The sequence below is a fragment of the Tachysurus vachellii genome, chromosome 11 (assembly GCF_030014155.1).
Source record: "Tachysurus vachellii isolate PV-2020 chromosome 11, HZAU_Pvac_v1, whole genome shotgun sequence".
NCBI lineage: Eukaryota > Metazoa > Chordata > Actinopteri > Siluriformes > Bagridae > Tachysurus > Tachysurus vachellii.
The window spans coordinates 11,110,002-11,133,975 of NC_083470.1; the positions used below are offsets into that span (position 1 = coordinate 11,110,002).

Below are 23,974 nucleotides of genomic sequence, written 5' to 3' on the forward strand. Positions count from 1 at the left end.
TATGAATGGCAATGAATTTTATTGGATGTGACATTGGAAATCATTATAAAAACCAAACTACACTCAAATAATGTAGCCTGTAGTGAGCAGTGTGGGAATCTGCACCGTCTTAAAAAGTGGAATCAAATCAATTATGCTTTCTTCAAATATCTCTTTCTCTAAGTTCATTTATTTTCTACCGCTTATCCGAACTACCTCGGGTCACGGGGAGCCTGTGCCTCAGGCGTCATTGGGCATCAAGGCAGGATACACCCTGGACGGGAGTGCCAACCCATCGCAGGGCACACACACACACTACGGACAATTTTCCAGAGATGCCAAACAACCTACCATGCATGTCTTTGGACCGGTGGAGGAAACCGGAGTACCCGGAGGAAACTCCCGAGGCACGGGGCGAACGTGCAAACTCCACACACACAAGGCGGAGGCGGGAATCGAACCCCCAACCCTGGAGGTGTGAGGCGAACGTGCTAACCACTGAGCGTGCCCCCCGCCTTTCTCTAAGTTACACGTCATAATTATTAAAAGTAAGTGGTAATAATATAAATGGCACTTTATGTTATGATATGACAAGTAAATAGCAATGATAGATAGATAGATAGATAGATAGATAGATAGATAGATAGATAGATAGAAAAAAGAAAGAAAGATAGATAGATAGATAGATAGATAGATACATTTATTCTCAGAGCTCGCTCTTGTAATTACTCTTCTTTCGACTTCGTTGTGCTCCATGGCATGGCGCACGTGCCAGACTCTTATTTTGGAGACTCGCTCCTGCAGCAGCGACTCGGAAGAAGGAAATAATGATCAGTGTCTACAAGTAGACTGCATTCAGTCTGAGGTCGAGTAGAAGGTAAGCTATTAAAAGTTGTCCAGATAACACCTAAGAAGTGGGTGATGGATTAAATAGCACGATTTTACTTTAGTTGGTTGTAAACACAGGGTTGTTTGGAGCAAAGCCATTGTTTGATTAATGAGGTGTGAAGTTGCGGTTTTGAGCACAACGGCTTTAGTTAGCTGCTGAACTCAGGGTAGCGTTTTCAGCTCTCGCAGGATGAGGTCATGTTCTTCAAACGGTGCGACACTTTCTAGCTTGTTTCCCACGTTAGAAAACGCTACTAGCTATCAGATACCCCAGCTCTTATTTGTGGCTTCGTGTACAGTCGCAATTAAAGCTCCGACATAATAACTTGTGTTGTTGAATCCTAGCTTGCTAGCTAATGAAAAGTTAGCTGTGTTGCTAGCTGTCTGTCCAGCTGCCAGACATTGTGCTTGAAGCCTGAAGCTTTTTCACTTTTATTATCCCTTCTGTCGCCACAGGAAGAATTCATAGGGCTGTGTCTTAAATACCTTGTGTTTCTGACACATAGTCCACTACATAGTGTATTAAACATGTTGTCTACGCCCAGGTTAGAATGTTTGTGTAGGCAGTGAAGGTCTATTTGGGACGGTGAGATATCTACCACTGATAAGACAATAACAATAGCTGTAAAGAGGCAGCTAGTACAGTGATAGCAGTATTTGTGTTTAGTGACGCCATAGCAGACCATGTTATATATAAATAAGTTGCTTATTCGTTGTTAATGAAGCATGTAAAGAGGAAACAATAGAAACAAACTGGAAAGTAACATTTGCTGATATTAAGCGACATCCAGAATACTCATGTTGATTGTATGGGTTTGACACGTTCTCAAAATCACAAATATGATTTTGTCTTTTCTATCAACGTTAAGACACTTTAATAAACATCCTAGATGTAAGCTAATACACACACTACTGTTTATCAGCACTGAAACTTACTATATAAAAGTAATGCAATCAGTGGTGACTTGACCCCAAGCACAGTCACTGGTACTATATATATATATATATATATATATATATATATATATATATATATATATATAATATTTATATTTAATATTGTGGATTATCTGTGCAACCGGTTCCTGTTATCACTTATGTTATAGCAGCTCTAAACATTTATTTCCCTCATGAGTCTCTTTCTCTCTCTCTCTTTTTCTTTCCAGTCTATGGCGGGTATTTGTGGAAGCATCAAAGCGTTCAGTTCACTAAACATGTTCTATTGATAAAACTAAACATGTTCTATGGATTTGTTAATATATCAGGGATCTATTTAATGAATCTTTTAATCTATTTCAATAAAATAGTGCAGCAGTTTGGTCAAGAATGAACTTAGTGTTTACTTCCTGCGTTTTACTGATATGGAAAGATGTGATTGCAGTCAGCTCGGACCGACATACCTGTGATCATTGTGTTTTGGTCAAATATATTCAAATATATTGCAATACAGATTTGATATATCACCAGTCCTGTCCTTCATCCCTAAGATCCCAAGGTGATTTTTATTTGTTTGTTTTCACACACATTTGTTTCTCTTTCTTGGAGTGCTGTTATGTTGTTTTTATTATTATTATTATTATTATTATTATTATTATTATTATTATTATTATTATTATTCAAGGCATATTCTAGAGTATTTGGGTTTGCATGAATGTGCATAAATTCTGGGTTGTTCTTTTTGTCCCGTACGTCTTAAAGTGACCTTAATCAATCTCCCTTCCTAGCTTTATCGCCCATGAGACATGTATCAGCTAACAGACCAGTCAATGATTTATGTCTAGTTTTGTGGGGAAATGATGGTGTTTGATGCCAAGGGATAGCAGTGAGCCGTCGCAATTACTGCCATCTACGAGTGGTTTAATAAGTGATCCGCGTTTGATGGTGATTAATTCAAGCACACAAAGTGTCGCCTACGTGCATTTAAAGTAACCCGAGTAACACTGGATCATGTAGCCCAGTACAGCTGTGATGGCAGAAGATATTTGAGAAGACATAGTAAATTATCAGCTTCAGGAAACTGGAAGGTAACATTCAAGGAGACATTAGAGCTAGATAATATGTTAATAATAACAGTCCCTTTGCTTTTTTTTTCACTTGATGCATACAACCATTTCAGTAGCTGACTAGTTTTCCATTTTAAACGGACAGCAAACAACACTTTATAAACTGATTTTCCGTTAAACTTGTAAACTTTTGAATCAAAATGAGGCTGATTCATTTTCTTCAGTATTATACAAAGAAACAAAGTTAGACCCAAGATAAATGATTTAGTCAGACCTCAACTAGACAGTTAAATCTAGATGCACGAGGAACTCTATTCCTTTATTTAGAGAATTTAGTGCACCAGTCACTCATGTATAGTATTATGTGCTTTTTCCTTTTAGCTGTTATCAGCTGTTTAATAATTGCTTGCTAATTAATTGTGTAAGCTATAAGTTATTAAAAGACAGTAAATTGTGCAGTTCTTGTAGATTTGGTGAGCTTTTAATCATTTATCTTTCCTTAAAATAATCCAAATTTATTTATTTAGAATTCCATTTTGCTTGTGGATCTTTCTTGTAGTTTATAACTGTATAAGCATACAAAGGCCACTTGCTGGTATGAGTATTCTCTTATACAACATCCTGTCTGTGGTAATCTTTTAGGTAACCATGGCAATGACTGGTCAGACGTCCTGTTCCTCCATGAGCAACCACACCAAGGAGCGGGTCACGATGGCCAAAGTGACCCTGGAGAACTTCTACAGCAACCTGATCTCCCAGCACGAGGAGAGGGAGATGAGGTAAGCCCGTCCTGCATAGTCACAAAAGGGGTTGAGCATGTGATGAGTATGTGATGAACATGGCTCACTTAGCATTAAACCAGTCCGGCGGCTTTGAGCAAAACATTAATGTCTTGAGCATCTCAACAATGCGGCGGAGTTTCTTTAGAGTCTTTCATCCCCTGACGGAGTCTGGCGCGTATGTGAGACGAAAGCAGTGGGTGTGTCTGTTAGCTCCAAATCCCCTTGGCTTGTGAACCAGTATATCATGTACACGAGTTGAGGCACTAATAAGGACGCTGGCTCACTACACACTGGGACACTGATGACTCAATTCTGCCATTTACCGCCATCACCGCTGTTTACATTATGAAAAAGATTTCGATTGTTCTTTCACATGCCCTACTAACATTTCTAACTAGAAGACATATTCTGTTCCGGATATATTCCGGGTGATGTTACAATACATCACAAGTTAATTTAAAGAATCTTTAATAGAATTGTCATGTACAGATTTTATTGGATATTCATTTAATGTATTTGCCTTGAAAACATTTGAAACTGGTAATGAAATAAACTGAAATACAAACATACAACTGTCAGAAAAGTGCATTGTGCGATGAGTGAATTTTCACTATATAAATCTCATTGTGTGTGTGTGTAGGCAGCAGAAGCTGGAGAAGGTGATGGATCAGGAGGGACTTGCTGATGAAGAGGTGTGAAGGCAATGTTACTATGAACTTTGACTGTTCACCTGTTAAATTCACTATAGATGAAAACATTTCAATCCAAATTTCTATCGACTACATCTAAGCACACATTGTAATACAATGGAGATGTTATACAGCTCCACTGTATGAGCAAGTTTCATTTATTTGGGAGACGTGTTTGGCGTTATACTGGGGAAGGACTGACCCCAAAGTGCATAAAGAAGTCAGCAAAAGATTGGAGGAGGATGTGTCATGGTTTAAGGATGTTTTCTGCAGCAGAATTCGGGCCTCTTGTACAGCTACATAGCAGAGAGAATGCAAAGGTTCATCAGAACCTGTGATATCTTCCAATAACCCCTCAATTTTCCTGCAAGACAATGCAAAAGCAGTTCTAGGAAGCTAAGAACACTAAAATAATGAAATGGCCAGCAATGAGTTCTGATCTAAACCTGATCGGAAATCTCTGGAACATCCTTGACATCAAAGTCATAGCTACAAACTCACTCCAGTTAGTGATCTGGAAGAAGAATGGCCCAAGATCTCACCAGAGTCGTGGGAGAAACTAGTGATGTCCTGCGGCCGCAGACGCGCTGTCATTCACAGCAACAGCCCCTAAACTTCCTTCTCATATTTGGCAGCTGTAACACACAATTACTATATAGCTGTAATCATCTTTCGTTCTACTGTGGTCACTGTCATCTAATTGTGATCGCTGCATGTTCTACATCATCATTTTTGTTGAAGTGTAGGACAGTGGTATAACCCACAGCTAATAATCTCTTCAGATTTTGAGCAATGGTTAATAATAATGTGGTTAATAATATTTCAGAAAAAAAATCAAGTGTTTTAAAATAAACATTAAATAAATTTAATGTTAAAATAAATTTTAATTAAAATTAAAAAAAATTAATTAAAATAAATTTAACATAAAAATTACTCTCATTTTTTATAGAAGCGTATTCGGCGCTCTCAGCATGCACGGAAGGAGACCGAGTTTCTGCGACTGAAACGAACCCGTCTTGGATTGGATGACTTCGAGTCACTCAAGGTGATTGGCCGTGGAGCTTTCGGAGAGGTATGAGGCTTTTTTTTTGTCTTGTTTGTTATAGGATGTTTTTTTCATGCATTCAACATGATGCATTTATATCACGTTGAATGCAAATCTTCAGTTTCAATTTTTTTTTAGTGGGATTTAGAGGCACTTACACACTTCTTCATTATTGATGTCTAGGTTCGTCTGGTTCAGAAGAAAGACACAGGTCACGTGTATGCCATGAAGATCTTGCGCAAAGCTGATATGCTTGAGAAGGAACAGGTAACCCTTCCTTAAACAGAATATCGATCAGTTCTGTTATTAAAAGTTATTAAAATTTGATCGAAGACAAAACTATTTTATATTTCACAGTCACTGGAATGCTTAGGGTTTATATTAAATCTGAATATATATATACACACAGTTATTATACAGTTTTAATAACAAATGTGAGTACACCCTAAGTGAACATGTCAAAACTGTGTCAATGTTTTGTGTGAGCACCATTGTTGTTTACCACTGAATTAATCCTCCTGGGCATAGAATTCACCAGAGCTACACAGGTTGTTGCTGGGAACCTCTTCCACTCTTCCATGACATGACATCACAGAGCTGCTGGATGTTAGACACATGGTGCTTCTCCACCTTCTGCTTGAGGATGTCACACAGGTGCTCAATAGGGTTCCGGTCTGGAGACATACTTGGCCACACCTTCAGCTTTCTCAGCAAGGCAGTTGTCATCTTGGCGCTGTGTTTGGGGTTCTTATTATGTTGGAAAACCAACCCAGTTTCTGAAGGGAGGGCATCACATGTGCTTTAGAATGTCACAGTACATGCTGGACTCCAAGGTTTCCTCATTAAAGTGCAGCTCCCCAGTACCAGCAGCATTCATGCAGCCACCACCATGCTTGACTGTAGGCAAGACACAATTTTTTTGGTACTCCTTACCAGGGCATCGCCACACATGCTGGACACCATCCGAGCCGAATACGTTTATCTTAGTCTCATCAGACAACAGGACATGGTTCCAGTAATTCATGCTCTTGGACAAGTTGTCTGCAAAGCCAGCAAACTGTTTGCGGGCTTTTTTTTTGCATCAGCTTCAGAAGAGTCTTCACTCTGGGTCGATGCCCATGCAAACCGACTAGTTTGCAATGCTGGCAGCACTCATGTGTCTGTTTTTTTGAAGCCAGCTTCTGTACCTGACGCACAGAGTCTTCGATCTGCCCTTGCGAGGCCTGTTCCGAGTGGAACCTATCTTGGAAAACCTCTGTATGAGCCTGGCCACTGTACTGAAACGCCATTTCAGGGTGTTATTGATCTTTTTATAGCCTAGGCCATCTTTGTGGAGAGCAAAAAAATGTATTCTCAAATTCTCAGAGTTCTTTGCCATGAGGCACCATATTCAACATGCCGTGGTTAGTATAAGAGAACTGTACAGAAAGCACCGAATTTTAACTGCTCTAATACAATACACAAATTTGTATGGTCCTGTCAAGCATAAAAAGAACATGAAACATGAAGAATAGGACCATGTGGCTTTGCATGGTTAAAAGACATACAGCTGTTATTACTTAGGGTGTACTTGCTTTTCCCAGATATTTTGACCATAATGGTTGTATGTTCATTTATTTTCAGAGGACAGTAAATATATATATATATATATATATACACACACACACACACACACACACACACACACACACACACTTTTGGGACTCTCTGTTCATGTGAAGAATAAGATGTTGATTCAGTGGTTCAGACGCACAAGTTTCTCAGGTTCTCTCCCATGTTCTAGGTTGGCCATATACGTGCCGAAAGAGACATCCTGGTGGAGGCGGACAGTCAGTGGGTAGTGAAGATGTTCTATAGCTTTCAGGACAAGATGAACCTGTATCTCATAATGGAGTTTCTACCTGGAGGTGGGTCCACTATATTAATACTCGGTGCTTTATACCAGTTCAGTCATTGTTATTATCTCTTGATGGAAATGTCCTAGTTATGTCATACTGATTCAGTTGTAGCCCAATTAGCTGTACGTGCCAAAATTATCAATGAACATTGTAATCCCAGTATCAGGAAAAGCAAAATGTGTATCCAGGTGATCAGGCTTTATTTGCCTTTAAGTCTGACTCACGTGGCTGCCATTATTTAACAGGATGCTTTAAACTTATTTTAAAGTAAATAAAAAACTGGTCCCTACTGGCCTAATGTAGCCAAATATTGTCACACCCATATGTCATTGTTGAACATCTCATTGCACTAGTCTGGAGTGCGGCTTAGTGTGGATTTGTGATCATTTAGCCAGACGTTCATTAGTGAGGTCAGGTACTGATGGCAGGTGAGAAGGTCTGGGTACAGTCGCCAGTGTTCAGTGGGGTTGAGGTCAGGGCTTGGTGCAGTTTTCCCACTTATCAACCTTATCAAACCATGTCTTCACCTCCACTGATTTGTGTACAGGGGCATTGTCATGCCAGAAAAGATTTGTGACCCTTAGTTTCATTGATGAGGAAACCTTAATGCTAACGTATATAAATATTCTCGATTATTTATATAACAGTTTGGGGAAAACTCACATATGGGTGTGATGGTCAGGTGTCTACTGAACTGTACCATGCCCCATACACCTATGTCTATAGACTACAGGTGCATGGTGTACTTTGTCATACAAGTACAAGTTTCCAATGGAATTGAGTTCACTGCTCTTCTCTCAAACCCACCATGCTTGGCATCTCTGCAGGTGATATGATGACTCTGCTGATGAAAAAGGATACTCTGACCGAGGAGGCTACGCAGTTTTACATCGCTGAAACGGTGCTAGCCATCGACTCCATCCACCAGCTGGGTTTCATCCACAGAGATATTAAACCTGACAACCTGCTACTGGATTCAAAGGTTAACTTTGAATCCATTTAGTGAATTGAGATGTGTGATTAGATACAGTAATCATTACACTGACTGTTAACATAGCAGAGTGTGTGCTCTCTCACTGTGTAGATTATCAGTTCTCTTCTGTTTGAGGTAGACCCAATGTTTTCCATTGTCTGTTTTGTTTATGTAGGGCCACGTGAAGCTGTCAGATTTCGGCTTGTGTACGGGGCTTAAAAAGGCTCACAGGACAGAATTCTACAGAAACCTCAACCACAGCCTGCCCAACGACTTTAGTAAGCCGACGTGTCTTTTACTTTCATGTCAATAATTATGGTATTACGTTCTACAGTTCTCTGATGTGTTTGAGTCATCGGGCTAATCCCTGAGCTGCTTGTGTCAGTTTTTTTGCTTTCCACAACTCCTCTGCTGGGATTAGTTTCCTTCAGCACTAAACATGATGCTGTTTACACGAAACCTGCTGTCATTAGTCAGGGGTTTTCATGACAGAAGCTTATAAATCTTCATTCAGGGAAAGTGGAAGATTTGAAATAGAAGGCCGGTTTGCTAGCGATTATTCCGTATTTGAATGAACCTAACAGTGCTTTACACAGAGTTTTACTGGCGATAGAATTTTTTTCAACATAGCACAAATTGGCATCGCCTTAATATGTGCCCAGGGTTTTCATTTTCAGTTGATGAAAGCACTTTATATAATAAAAGAACTGTAATGGGGACTTTATTTTTACATGTTAATGTTTGTGTGATCCATTTAAACTTGTAGCTTTAAATGTTTAAACACCTAGCTTACGGGTTCCTGGAGGACTAATGGTTAGGCTTCAGTGCTCCCACCAGCGCAGCCCAGCTTCAATTTCTAGCTTGGGAACTGACCCTAGCTACTGGGGATGCAAAAGACCTCTAGTTCTAGTCCCAAGCCTGGTGAAATTTGGCATGTACAACATTTGGCATAAGACCTGTGCCAAATTGAATATGCACACAAATGATCTGCTGTGGTGACCCCTAACAGGAGCAGCTGAAAGAAGAGGAAGCATTTGGATTGGTTGATACGCACAAGGGGGTGTGTCTAAAGCATGGGACTTTTCCCATTCTGCCGTTCTGTTCACACAGCTTATAAAGAACTCACTGTAACGTGCTTCTTAGTATCAACAGTGTCACTGACTCGTACGCATGTTTGTTAGATACTAAACAATGTTAAAGTTTTGGTCCATCACTCGCTGACAGTCAGCATCAGAAGCTGGAGTACTTTCTTTCACCTGATGTCAATGGTTTGGTGGAAGCTCTTGCTTGTTGCTGAACATATGAGCTCATCTCTTCCAGGTCAATTTTGGCAGTTAATGTTAATAATATTCGTTACACCGGTTTCTCATTTATGCTGTTAGCCCGAAGCCATCTTGTCCACACACTGGAGTTTTTGTGGAAAACTGGTCCTTCTCTCTACTGCTAGGATTTTCTCATTAGCAGCATCGGCATCTGTGATGTCTCCTTCTTTCACACTGCCAGTGTGTAATAAAATCTCTAAGCTATGGTTGAGCAAGTGGCGGCAGTTGCTAGGAAATCCTTGTTGACAGAATGGTAGTTCCTAAATGTGTGCGGTTCCCAACATGGTGTTCTGTTTCCACTGCAATTCAGCTGCTTCTAAGCTGTGTTGAGTGTGGGATGTTCTCCAAGCCAACAGAAGTAATGCTGCAAGGGATTGGTGTGCTTAGAAAGTGGACATGAGAGTGAATTCATTTCAGGATTTCAATCAGAAGACATGTTTTCTTATTCTATTGTGCTGTGATCCTTTGTATAGTTGAGTTGTGTCATGGTTTTTGGGATAAAAAAGGAAAATGTAGCATGATTGTACAAACTTACCTATAAACTGAGATAACACTGAGATTGGTTTGCCTGGATTATTAGAAAACATAGTGTGTTTGTTGCTGCTGTTGTAGTAATGAATCTGCTCAAATTCAGTAATATCTTGGGGGCTTTGTCTATCATACTCAAGAAAGGATGTAAGGATTTATTCATAGACAGAGGTGTGCTTTTATGGAATTAATCAACACCTTTAAGAAGTCAGCCGCTCTGTGCTATAAGATGATAAATAAACTTACTACCAAAAAATGAAACATATAGAATGTGTAGTGTATGTTGAGCAACGATCTTCATGCTTTGTGTTTTGTGTTATGAATCTATGTGGCTCTTTCTTTGCTTTCTCAACTGATGAAGAGCTTCTGCTTTTAATATCCTCTTTACACTGTGGTGAAATTCTACTTCTGCATATCACAGACAAATATATTCTTATATTCTATTTTACGAGAGCGAATATTTTGTTTTTAGGATGTCCCTGCTGATAAAAAAAAAATGATCCAGATGATTTTTTGTTTTTATGCAGCATTCCAAAACATGAACTCAAAAAGAAAAGCAGAGACGTGGAAGAGAAACAGGAGACAGCTGGTGAGTAAAGTGACAAACATACAGTACAGGAAAATAAACAGCATGCGGGTGGGATATTAATCTGCTTTAGTTACGGGGACCGTGGTGTGTTTACAAGACACACTGGCATTAGTTTTGCAAGCTGAGACGGAGCTGTCTGTTTTATAGCGAATAAGTGAGGTTTGTGTTACTTCAGGCTTTCTCCACTGTTGGAACCCCTGACTACATTGCTCCAGAAGTGTTTCTGCAGAACGGATACAATAAACTCTGTGACTGGTGGAGCCTCGGGGTCATCATGTACGAGATGCTTATAGGTAAGCTAAAACTGCTCATGTTCATTTTTTCTAACGCCAAAAGACCAGGGTTGTCTCAGATGCTGACAGAAGATGCAGCTTTCATCGACATCGTGTGTGTTTGCAGGTTATCCCCCTTTCTGTTCAGAGACTCCTCAGGAGACGTACAGGAAGGTGATGAATTGGCGGGAGACGCTGACTTTCCCCCCGGAAGTTCCCATTTCAGAGAAGGCAAAGGATCTTATTCTGAGGTACAGTTTACCTCTAGTGTTGTTTCACATTTATCATATACATGCCACAAATGCTTCATCCTGCACCCAAAGCCATTGCTCTGTACCTAGAGCTGTTAACATGACCGATGATGAAAATGATTCATTACATTAATGTCATTGCTGTTGTTGTTTGAGAAATATCAAGACTAGTTCCTGAAGACTTAATGGTGTGTTGTGCTCCAGGTTCTGCTGTGAGAGTGTTGACAGGATTGGTGCTAATGCAGTTGAAGAGATTAAATCCAATCCTTTCTTTGAAGGGGTGGATTATGACCATATCAGGTAAAACCGTTAAGTGCTACATGCTGTAAGATAGACCTGTGCAGTAATGATTCTTCCCAGTTTGCAATTTTTCCATTTTTAAAATATTATAATAAACAATAATAAACCAACTGGTTCCTCTCAAGGTTTCTTCCTCATATCCTCTCAGGGAGTTTTTCCTTGCTTGCTTGCTCATTAGGGATAGGGATAGATATATAGTATTTTAAATTTGAACATTAATATTCTTTAAATTCTTTTTCAACTTTAATTGTATATATTCATTTATTTATTTTTATCCTTATTTTTTTCTTATTATTACCGTATTTTCCGGACTATAAGCCGCAACTCTTTTTCCCCACGCGTTGAACCTTGCGGCTTAAACAATGACGCGGCTAATATATGGATTTTTCCCGATTTTTCAATTTTTTTTTTTTTTTTTGCAAAAAAATACATTTTGTGATGTGCTCAGTTTTTTGGTGGCATGAAGCTTTCATTAGACCAATGAAATTGCCGAACAGGTTAACTCTGACACTGAAGGAGATGACTTCAGTGGTTTCAGTGTACAGGAGGAGGAAGATAGTGACCAATGACTTTCTTGGTAGGCCACTGTTTACTGCTATTTTTTTATTTTTTGTTACAAGCCGTGTTTCGTTAAAGCCTATTTATTTTTGTGACAAGTCGTGTTTTGTTAAAGCCTGTGTAAAGTTAAAGGTAGGCCAATGAGCAGAAAGGGGCGGGTCTTGTCAATATGTGCGGAGAGAGTGTTCAGTGCGCATGTGTGACATTAGCAGAAAGCAGTTTTAACATTGACGTGGAGGATAAAAACAAAGAAAGAAAGCGAAGAAAGGCTTACGATAAGGCAAGAAGTAGGACCGTGTTAATATAGGATCAGCTTTCCAGCACTGGAGAGAACTGAAGGATCGGGAAGTTGGCCGCATATTCACAGATTTGAGTTTCTCGAGTAAATAACTCCTGAGCTAAACGCTGTTACTACACAAATAACACCTCTTTTCTATCGTAGTAATGTAGAGGCAGCTACAACCGCGTTTTGTGTAGTAACAGCATTTAGCATTTCTTCGCTTTCTTTTTGTTTTTATCCTCCATGTCAGTGTTAAAACCACTTTCTGCTAATGTCACACATGCGCACTGAACACTCTCTCCGCTGCATATTGACAAGACCCGCCCCTTTCTGCTCATTGGCTACACATTTGTTTTGATTTTTGTTTTGATTTTTAGTTTGTCGTTCCGACTCAGTTTTCTGAAGCATTTCTCAAAAATGGGAGACCCTGCCTTTAATTTGTTTCAATGTACCTGTAGGCACCTGCGGCTTATAGACGTGCGGCTTATTTATGTTCAAAATAATAATTTTTTTTTAAAATTCAGTGGGTGAGGCTTATATTCAGGTGCGCTCAGTAGTCCGGAAATTACGGTATACATTTCTTTCTTTTTTTCTCTCTGTTCTGTTTCCATACTTCTGTAAAGCTGCTTTGAGACAATGGGAAAAGTGCTATACAAATTAATTTAATTGAAAAATAATTATAGAGAACAGCTAGTCTGAAAATAAGCAGTTTCATATTTTCCTAATGTTGCAGAATTTGGAAGTCTGAAGCGTACAAACGTAGCGTACAAAGCGTACAAACAACCCCCCCCCTTAAAAAAAAAAAAGAAAGAAAAACAACTCAATACTGTTATTCACCCACACTGTGATAACTCACACTAACATACTCCCATGCCCAGTGTAAGACATTTGGAAGAGATGAGAATTGTAATTGCATTTACTTTTGCATTTGAGCTACAGCATGTTAGCTGCTCATTAACAGAATTATTATTTTCATCTGTAGATGCATGCTAAGCAGTATATGTGAGAGGGTCTAAAGACGTGATTATTTTGACAGGGAGAGACCGGCTGCCATTCCAATCGAGATTAAAAGCATCGACGACACCTCAAACTTCGACGAGTTTCCAGATTCGGACATCCTCCAGCCAACTTGTACGTTCAGGAAATGTTTTTGTAACTGAACTTCTCTATGTTTACTCCCCTCCATCACTTTGACATTCTCTTCTCTCCTGTCTCCTCTTTCTTAGCGTCTGTAGTGACCAACCACAGTGAAGCTGATTTAAAGAACAAAGACTGGGTCTTCATTAACTACACGTACAAGCGCTTTGAGGGCCTGACCGCCCGTGGGGCTATTCCCTCCTATATGAAATCAGGGAAGAGATAAACACACACCCTTCATGAAGCTTGTGTTTATCCTTTTAAAGGAGCCCTTTTCCATTGCTTCTCACCGCTGAGGATCGGTCAACATCTCCAAACTCCAAAGTCTGTTTCCTGTTACGGGCCATGCTGTGATGCATTCATGGTAGTGGACTTTTTCTCCACTTCCAGCACTTGTCCTACTTTTATTTTTATTTTTTTTTTTATAAACCCAAGCTTTTTCAGTAGAAGCTGTAAAAGCTGTTTCTAGTCATTTGTTTTGACTGGGAATGTAAAATTTGGGGCCAACAACTTTGAAAAGAATTTTTTTCCCCTATCAAATAGAGAGTATTTTTTTTTTTTAATTCTGATGAATAATTAATTTAGAAAACTAGAATGTGGCCAGTCCACTGTCAAGCAGGGGGTTGATTTGTGTTGGTGTCATTTACCTTCTGTAAAAAAAAGAAAAAAAAGAATTCTGCTCTGCTCCTAAAGATCTGCTGTAGAAATCTTAAAAAAAAAAAAAAATACATTTTATATATATATATATATATATATATATATATATATATATATATATATATATATATATATATATATATATATATATATAATATAGGATTTCAGAAAGAGAAAAAACACAAGACTCTCTGCAAAGTCCAAGAATTTAGACGCATTTGATTTTTAGTTTTTACATTTTATTGTTCTATATAATGACTCTCAGTGCTTACCATCACATACTTCACCTAATGGCAATGGCAAAATGCAAGGGGCTTCTCTTTTTTTATGCAAACAGTTTTCAATGCTTGAAAGCCTAATATAATGTTTGGGAACCTGCCTCCAGGGACAAACATTGCCTTAAATTTGGATACTAGACGAATGTTCCAGTAATCCCTTGTTACACCAGCACAATGTCCCTCTACCAGACAAATGTTTTGGGTTTTTTTTTCCTTTGTATATTTTTTCTTCGTCTGTTTACTTTCTTTACAGTATACCAGCCAGTGATAATGACCAAGTAACGTTTTCTAGACCAGCTTATTTTTCGTGATTCTGCACTGCAGCTGAAGCTTCATCCTGTAATTTTTCCATTTGCTGGATGTTCGCTCTCGACCTAAATTTGAATTTCTTTTCCCTAAAAGGGCTCACTGTTCATGTTTACCTTGTTCAGTTTGGGAACAAATCACGAGTTGGATGATCGGAGCCGTTCAGTGTGCTGAATGCGCTTACTTGATGATCTTACTCAGCAGTCTTCCATGTTGATCCTGGGCTGAAAAGCATGTTAATAGCTAAAGCAATATATTACCAAAGACTTACTTTTAGCAGCTGATGCACCCTTGTTATGCCTTCTGAGATGCTTGATTTGTACTGGAAATTTGTAGAAAAGCACGTCTAATAGAGTAACGGCAAAAAAAAGTCTATTTATCCCAGGACAGTCTACTGTCATCATTTTAGTATGGCTAGGTGTTGTTGCACTATTGTACTGATGTATAGGAGCGTTTAAGGGAGACATTGCATGACTCGCATAGGTCTCGCCCCGGTTAGATGTCCGCAGGTTCCTTCGTCAGCATCATGTTCAAACAGAATCCCATTCTCAACGAAACTGAGCTGTTTGCATCGTTACACTGTCGTAGGCAAGACTAATCAAATCAAGATTTAGCGTTGACTCAGCTGGATTTTATGCAGGCTATTAGAGCTAACCGTATTTTTCATCAGAACGCTTAACACGTCTGCTGAATTGTGAATATCGTTTCTTCCTGTCTGACTGGAGCAGGACACAATAAGTACGTTTCTTATTTTGCAATGCACAAAATGCTGTCTGTTAATTCAGTAACTATCCTCATGGCCTCACGAATCCAAAAATGCTGTTGATTTCTGATCAAAAGAAAAAGCACGATTGGTGGATTTTTCTTTTTTTCACCCCAAATGCTGTAGTTTTTATATTTCGGGAGCTGTACAAGGGAGCGTTGGATTTTGTAAATTCGAGCATTATTATTATATCGATCCTGTAGATCACATGTTCTGCTTGGATGCTTTTGCATGAGTGCTGCTCAAATGTTGGATGATCTCTGAGTGGCACCGAGTACATGTTGCATTCATTTTAAACTTTATTCTTCTGTTCTTGTGGGTTTGGCCTTCTGTTCCAGCACTGCGCAGTTTATTACTTTCAAACGAAACGATTCTCCTACAGTTAGACCTCAGCAGTGAGATACTCACCCAAAACGTGCTGAAGTGACTCGTTCTCAAAACAGAACTTGATCTGCTGTGTATCGTTTTAGGACTATCGGGCCTCGTTTATCAAGCTGGATACAAATATGTTTATTTGTGTTATTTCTGTACAGTCCAGTTAGTCTGGGAAAACGTTTATATCCAGCGTGAACTACGGGGTCTGGTTAAATTTACAGATAAGGAGACTTACTAATGCAAAACTTAACCAATGGGCTTCAAATCATATAATCACAATAACTTACACACATTTATGCAAATGAAGCATTTTATATAAAAGAAAGAAAGTAAAACGGACCAGCTCGATAAACGAATACAAACAAGACTAGCTATACTATTGTCTGAATGTCTGAATTTTTGGCTCGTTTGGTTTCTAAAACAGAATTTTTGCAAAAGACTGATAAACGAGGCCCTGAGTTTAGAGCTCGAATTGCACTGTTTAAAAGAAGAGATCTTGAATTTTCGAGAACGTTCTGTTGCACAGAAGTTTGGGCGTGAGTGAAATGGTGTGCATTTGATTTCCTCTTATAGTTTGTACAGTACACAGAGAAGGATTTTGAATGTTTTAATAACACACTGGTCCATTTCTATTTACTTTTTCACACGATCATTACAGTAGCTTAGTCTTTCTGACTAATTTCTGAATATTTATATACTTACTAGAACCTTCTGGAATAAAATCAGCACGTGTGTTTGTATGTTTAAAGGGTTTGTATCGTAATGGATTTACGGCTTATTTATTCAAACCAGGAACGTGTATGAGAGTATCCCTGGATTTTTGAGAAGAATGGCGAACAAGAATGAGCTTGCTGTTCTTTTTTTTAAAGTATAAAAGATAATATAAAAACTGCTCCTGGGTTCTGTAATATTGCGTTCTACTGTGAGACGATGAAGTCGGGCCTCTCTGCCTTAATATTACGTTTGTAGATTGTAGCATCACCTCAAAGAGCACCTTTTACTGGTTTGTTATTGAGAGAGCTTGTGGTGAGCACACAATTTTAATGTTATCATTCAATAAAGCACCAGTTTATTTACCTGTGGTGTTTTTTTTTCTTCTTGTTTAATGTGTTTGCATTTTTAAACAGTTAACACTGTATACTGCTGTTAAACTGCTACTCTGTCACCTCGTGAACATTAGTTATTGATTTCCATGACAGTCCTGAGTCTGGTGTATTGGAATTAGAAGAAGTAATGCAGATAAGTGAGTTCAGGGATATAAAAACAGGAAAAATTTACTCTGTGTGCATTTGAGAAAAACATCTAATGAATCATCAGGGGTTTCCTTTACACTCATGGGGAAATTCGGCCCTTCCTTGTTGACCTTTTACAGTAAGAAAACGCAAACAGGCCAAGGAAGACAATCATAGCTGTGGTGATGGATATGCACGAACTGAGCAGCACAACCTTTTGCACGGTGCTTCTCGGATACAGTTTCCCAGTAACAACAGTTATGTTATTCTCTACTGGTTTCTCCCACTCGGTCAAACCCTCAGTGAATTTGAGATTCAGAACATTTGCAGATAAAACCTTCAGTCCTTTATACATCCTCTTTACCCTGTGGTAAGATGTGTCCAGCACATCACAGCGATATGTCCCAGCATCCTCCTCTTTCACCGGATTCAGGACGACCCTGTCCAGCCCGGGGACGTCACGCTGTATAAAGAAGCGGTTATTGGTGGTTATGATACCTCGTGCAAAGTGCCACGACACTGCAAAGGCAAAGTGGCCCATGGCTTCCATGACTTCCTCGAGACAATCCAGTTCCACAAACTGTCCTGCAGTGACTGTTTGAAGCTGCAGCCCACACTGCCACTTGTCCAGACATTGGACCTGACGAACTCTGCATGCTGGGGAGTTAGCTTTGTGGTCAGTGCCCAAAGGGCAGAGCCTCTGGGTACGGATTCCCAGTCCGCAGGTGGTGCTACAGCCTGAGCTGTATGTGATCACCCATGTGTTATTGGAAGCCAGATCTTCTAGATCAACACCTCTAAAGGCCTCACACTGGCTGCAGGAATGAACCACAATCAAAAAGAGGGCAAAGCAGCGCATTATTAATGGTGCTCCAGTGGATGAAGTTGGACGTTACCTGTGTAGACAAGATTCTTTCTTTTATTTCTAATAAATATACAGTGCACTTTACTTTGCATCTGCAACTTCTCTGTATTATTATTATTATTATTATTATTGTTATGCCTTTATCCAGAGCGGTGTGCAAAAGTGCTAGGAAGTCTTTTTCAATGAGTACATCAACACCGGTTCAGTAGATTACAGTGTAAAATCTTGGGAGGAATTATTATTAGTAGTAGCAGCTGTAATATAATTGACCCTAATACAACAACAGTATTTGTACCTTCGCAGAGGTAATATTTCTCTTAAGACCTTTTAGTCTGATCACAGAAGATAAAAAGAAATTTCTAAGTACAGAATAAAACTAGGCCAGCTATCATACAATAATACAACATAGCCCACAATGGTGGGGTTTATTATTTTTCGATGATTTCTGGCACCAACTATGACAACAGATCAGACTTTCTAACCCGTCATACTTTATTTTAGTTCTGTGGAACATCAACTCTCAATTCTTATTAAGACCATAAAATGCAGATTCTGATTAAAACCAGAAAACTCAAACTCCGCTCTCCTGAACACGCTGAGTGTTATAAAGCACTGATGCCTGGGAAACCTTCCATAAATATCATATAATCATTTAAACCAGAAAGCTTCTAAATATAAACTTGATTATTTCTATTTAACATTTATATTCACTTATTATTAACCTTCGAATCTACAGCTCATCCACTATACAAGTCACTATACTGTGAGTGTGTTGTTATTATGGAAATGAACATATTAGAAGTAGCACATTCGTATTTTTAGAGAATTTGACATATTTCTGTTTAAGTCTTAAAGTTCTCACAGTTCAAGGTTCCACCATTCAGAGCACTGTTAGCCATGTGTTGGAAAATCTGTGCAGTCGTCTATTTACTCATGATTTGTTGTCCCAAACCTCTCCATTACTAAGGTAAATTGTAAAAAAGAAACTCCATCATCTATGACTCACTCAACCACTGGAAACTCCACATCGGAAAAAAAAAATAAAGAAAATAAAAAAAAAACACTGAGTAAAAACAACAAGGTAGTGGTCAGAGTTCGGAGAGGTGCTGTCATGATTGACCTGTCTCAAACTTAAAGCTGAATTTTGTACACACAGAAAAAATATGAGTGGATAATGAAAGGCCTTAATTCAAATGTGAAGAGCAGATGGGTCATGCACAAAGGCAATTACCAGAGCACATGAGCAAGTCCTTATTATAATAGCTCAAGAAGAAGTCATTGAAGGTTTTAAAATGTCAAGTCTTAACCACACTAAGACACTGTGGCAGGAGCCAAAATGAGAAGATTACAATTGAAAACCCACAAAAGGTCAAAGTATTAAAGCAGGTCTCTATGGTGTGCACTGAACATTCCACTATCATGGTGCAAGTCACATAATTTGACAAATGAAAACCAGTGCAAAAAAATATATATATTCTGAATAGGGTTAATCAAAGAGTGTTCATGTTTACCAAACCAGCTTTGAACACAGTGTAGCCTGTGTGAAGATAATTCTGTTTTCTTTTTATCCCTGCTCAATTTTTACGTTTCTGTTAAGTTTCATCTTAACATTCAGTGTCATATACTACTACTACTACTACTACTACTACTACTACTACTACTACTATCAATAATAATAATAATAATGATGATGATGATTAAACAATAACCAAAGGAACACCTGAAACTGAATAGAAAACAGCACCTACCTTTTGACAACACTAATATATATATTTAAGATTCTGTGGCTGATTCAAAAAATCATAGCAACACTGAATTCCGTTAGTGACATCATTCGTCAGTGCTGCATTTATCCACTAGATGGAGCCCTTTATTCGTGTGTGTGATGTCCTAGTCAACAGTTTTTCCTTCATCAGGCTTTCTGGCTCTACACCAAACCTCTGTTTATGTTTAATTATTCGAACAACAAATTCACAGTATTGTAGTAAACCATTTGTGGTAAAGATCAATATACTCCCTAATTTCAGACAGATGACCCTGTTCTCAGAAATGCTGAATGTCTTTGAATGGTGAAGCCTGATAAGCCAGAACATCAGTGCTTACTCTGAAGTGCCCAGCTTTCTGCTGCAGTTTTCACTGCCTTGGTTTTTGTGGTAACAAGATGCGCCCTTTATGCTAAACTATTTCTTGATTCCGCTCTTTGTAGTGTGGGTAAACAGGATGCTCACGGGCTCTGACTGCAGGCATGCTAGCAGGATATCCTTGTGTTTCTAACTCTCAGTGTCTCAATAACTAGAACTGAAACCTGCCTCTGCAAACACCTACTAAATCTGTATGAATATTGAAAATTCTGTGGAGGTGAAGAGGAAGCACCATTAGGCAGAGTCATTTTAGTGATGTTCTGGCCCAGCATGCTTTGCATGACACACTTAAGCAGATTTTGTCCACAAAGTGTTTTGTTTTGTTTAGTGGTAATTGTTTATGCGTTGAGTGGCACTGTGGTACATTGGGTACTGCTGCTGCTTCTCAGCTCTCGGCTCTTTAAGCTCAGGTTACTGTCTGTATGGAGCTTGGCATATTTTCCCTGTGTCATTGTGGGTTTCCTCTGGGTTCTCTGGTGTCTTCCCACATCCCAGTAGGTGGATTGGCTATGCTAAATTTCCCCTAAGTTATGAAAGAGTGTGGTACATGCAGGGTAAATTCCCACCCTTGCACCCAGTGACACACTCATGAATAAATAAATGAATGAATGACTGAATGAATGGATGGAAATTTATGAACAGCATAGCTCTCCATTAATGTATTTGATGAATGTTGTTAGTTAGCCTTAGTTAGTTAGTTAGTGCTGAAAGCCATTTTATCCCTAACCATCTTTGTCACTGTTGATTTAAATTGTTATGGTCTCGCTTGGTGAGTCAGTTATGATTTGCCTAGAAGCTGTGTACAGGTGTGCCAAAATAAACCACAAACCTATGTGCTTCAGGTCGCACTTTTAACTCAGAAGTGTTCAGTGGAAGCACACACACACACACACTTACACTTCCTCATTTCCATCCCCTCAGGACTCCATACACATCCGTTTAGAAGTTTTCTTAAATCCAATTCATATTTCGAATGATTAGCTATGAAATTCTGAATGGTTTTCAGCTGAAAGAAAGAAATGGTTCCTCCAAGGTTCTACAGCTCTAGTTTTGGAAAGTGTTCTGAAAGGAAACCTTCAGTTTCCCCTAATGAGAAATACCAGAGATCTCTGGGTGGTATATGGCACTTATTTCTATAGTGTGTCCTACTCATAACACTCACAGTAAGGCAAAGGTTATAAGTCAAACAGAGCAAGTGTGTTAGGGTGGTGTTTTTAGTTTAAAAGAGAAAGTTGTGTGTGTGTGTGTGTGTGTGTGTTGTAAGTGCGAACATGAGACGGGACTGAGGGAAACAGACAGTCTGGTCTCCTCAGAGACTGATTTACTCCCTCAGTGTAACTACAACAGCGTGTCACTTTCTGCCTCCACACAGCGCTGCGTTCAGGAGCTCTTCAGTTCCTCACTCGTTACTCTTCAGGACGCTCTTTCACAACAAGAAGGAGAAGAAGAAGAACAAGACGAGACGGAGTGGTCCGGCTTTTCTTTCTTTCTTTCTTTCTTTCTTTTTTTGGAAACGGGAAATATGTTCTAACCAAAACGCGTTTGAACTTCTCGTTAAAGTTTATTTCACGGAAAAGCTCACTGGTAGAACTGTGGCTGTGTCACGCCGGCTGGGGCGGTGTGTGTGTGTGTGTGTGTGTGTGTGTGTGTGTGATGCGCGTCGGTACGGACTAAAAAAAAAACGCAAACACAACCACGACACATCCACGCCGCTCCGTCTGGCAGCGTGTTCACAAGAGTGCCATCGGTTGTTGTGTGTTTGTTTTCGAGGATTTTTTTTCAAAGGACCATGGAGGAAGACAGGGCTCAGGAAAACACCGAGCAGCCGTGTAAGGAGTCTGAGCGTCAGCTTCGCCTGAGGCTGTGTGTGCTCAATGAGCTGCGGAACACCGAGCGAGATTATGTGCGCACTCTCGCCTTCCTGCAGTCGGTGAGTTTACTGCTGCTGCCGCTGCTGCTGCTGCTCCTGGCGGCTGTTTTGCCTTCATGAACACGCTTCCAGGCTTAAAGTGTCCTGCAACACTTGTGTCAAAACATGCCGTGTTTCATTTCATCTCATTTGTGGGTTGTTGTGTTTAGCTTTTGTGTCTAAAGATAAACAAGCGGTTTGATTGACAGCTTCTGTCTCTTCTTAAGACTTAAACAGGCAGCCTGCTTCCATCCAGTTACATCATCATCATAGTCATCTTATTGATTCGTGTTTTTTTTTTTAAATAATATTTCACAATTTTGTTACAAAACAAGACTAATGTGTTGATGCACTGAGGTGTAATCTGTGTCACTGGATACGCAAAGCTTCAGCTAAATAATTCACATGTTCTGGTTGCCTATTTACAGAGTGTTTTAGACAATATATGTTTCTTACAGCCCAAAAAGACACCATGAAAAACACCTATTTCCAGCTTTATTTGGCCATGTTTACCAAGACCAGACATTAAATTTTATTCTTGTTTATGACACTGAAATGCAGATGTGTAAATAATCCTAATCTTGTTCATCATACGTTCACTAAGCACTTCACACAGGGCATAAGGTTCAAATACACCCCGGGTGAGATGGTACCGATTTGCATCTAGAGAGAATGTAGTATAGATAGTACACCAAACCGATATTGATGTTAAGATGTAGGAGGAACCTGGAAAACCTGGAGGAAACCCACACAACCAACAGTGAAATGACATCCGTACCCACTGTGCCACTGTCATGCCCATGATCTGTGTAGTTCATATACTTTTTTCCATCTACTACAGTGACAGCATTGGTGTGTATGACGAATAGAGCTGACTGATGTGCTGAAATCCTTCAGAAGGCTTTCATTAGGAAATGTATTTATTCAATGTGCTATTCACAGTACATTGTTAGCTACTTGTTATCCACAATTCCACAATATAAAGCTTGTTGGGACAAATAAGCACAGAAGGTCACAGTTTGTGAGTGATCACTGTGCAGATCACGTCATTCGCAGCATGAGTGTTCCTTTGGGTGTTTTTCGTTTAATCATGGCATTGACGTTATCCAGTCAATGGAAATGATCTGTTAGATTTATTCTAAACAAAACGATGGTCATTGTGAAGTCAAGCAAAGAATAATAATACGGGTAGAAAAATATATATTTAGTTGACCAGGACTGACTTAAAATAGAACAATAACATAATTTTTAGGATAATTCTGGACCATGATGCATGTCTGGTCAGTTGGTGCTGACTGGGACTTTGTCCAGTTCTTGTGCTATAGTATATGTTTAAATCCTATGTTTATGGTATCTATCTAAGTGCAGCCCAAAGCAGCAACTGTGGCATAAGCAACTTTGGCTGTATTCCATTTTAATGAAACAGAATAAAAACGATGGTTGGAATCTCTTGCCCGAAAGCTGACATGTATTTTCTTGTTTTGATTTGCATGATGATATCACACATCTTGTCTGGATTTGAGGGCAGAAGAATCATGAAGTGCCATAAAAGTGAAACTTGTGCAGTCATCTGTAAGTCGGTGGAGTGAATTATAGGATGCGCAGTGCTTTACATTCCACTGTGTGTTTTGAACTTGACACACACGCCAGCACTTAGGATGAACTTAAAGGCATTAAAGGCTATCTTGTGTTGAGAGGCTTTAAGAATGCAGGCCAGCTAACATCTTGCTGGCACAGTCATAAAATCGCAGCTAATAAGATCATTTGTCTTTGTTGTAGATGCTTCAGGACAAAGTTGCACATCAGATGTGAGGTGCTTGTGTTTTTTTCTGGGATTAAACATGTAGTTGTTAACTCAGGACCTGGTCAAACTGCATATAAACTCACTAAGCAATTAGGGGTGTTGTTTATTGCATTATTGCTATCGGTAATGTGGTATATATGCTATATTCAA

The 23,974-nt window shown here is 39.2% G+C and overlaps 3 protein-coding genes across 4 annotated transcripts in view; 2 read left to right on the forward strand and 1 right to left on the reverse strand.

The window, feature by feature from the left end:
* Nucleotides 1-759: 759 nt before the first annotated feature.
* Nucleotides 760-16,949, forward strand: stk38a (serine/threonine kinase 38a). The gene is made up of 14 exons (XM_060881106.1): nucleotides 760-856; nucleotides 3,513-3,649; nucleotides 4,293-4,344; nucleotides 5,291-5,413; nucleotides 5,570-5,653; nucleotides 7,170-7,293; nucleotides 8,112-8,266; nucleotides 8,433-8,535; nucleotides 10,635-10,696; nucleotides 10,872-10,989; nucleotides 11,096-11,219; nucleotides 11,424-11,519; nucleotides 13,394-13,488; nucleotides 13,584-16,949. The coding sequence occupies exons 2-14, from the start codon at nucleotides 3,519-3,521 to the stop codon at nucleotides 13,718-13,720; spliced, it is 1,404 nt and encodes a 467-aa protein (XP_060737089.1). The 5' UTR covers nucleotides 760-856; nucleotides 3,513-3,518; the 3' UTR covers nucleotides 13,721-16,949.
* A 256-nt stretch (nucleotides 16,950-17,205) lies between these two features.
* Nucleotides 17,206-17,964, reverse strand: tmem81 (transmembrane protein 81). The gene has a single exon (XM_060881670.1). The coding sequence runs from the start codon at nucleotides 17,962-17,964 to the stop codon at nucleotides 17,206-17,208; it is 759 nt and encodes a 252-aa protein (XP_060737653.1).
* Nucleotides 17,965-21,362: 3,398 nt separating this feature from the next.
* prex1 (phosphatidylinositol-3,4,5-trisphosphate-dependent Rac exchange factor 1) overlaps nucleotides 21,363-23,974 on the forward strand; it is a 77,341-nt gene continuing 74,729 nt past the window's right edge. Inside the window, exon 1 of one of the 2 annotated variants that reach the window (XM_060881018.1) lies at nucleotides 21,363-22,041. In XM_060881018.1, the coding sequence (XP_060737001.1) occupies nucleotides 21,901-22,041 (141 nt within the window). In that variant the 5' untranslated portion in view covers nucleotides 21,363-21,900. The remainder of the gene's footprint in view (nucleotides 22,042-23,974) is intronic. The other variant, XM_060881016.1, reaches the window with a different exon arrangement.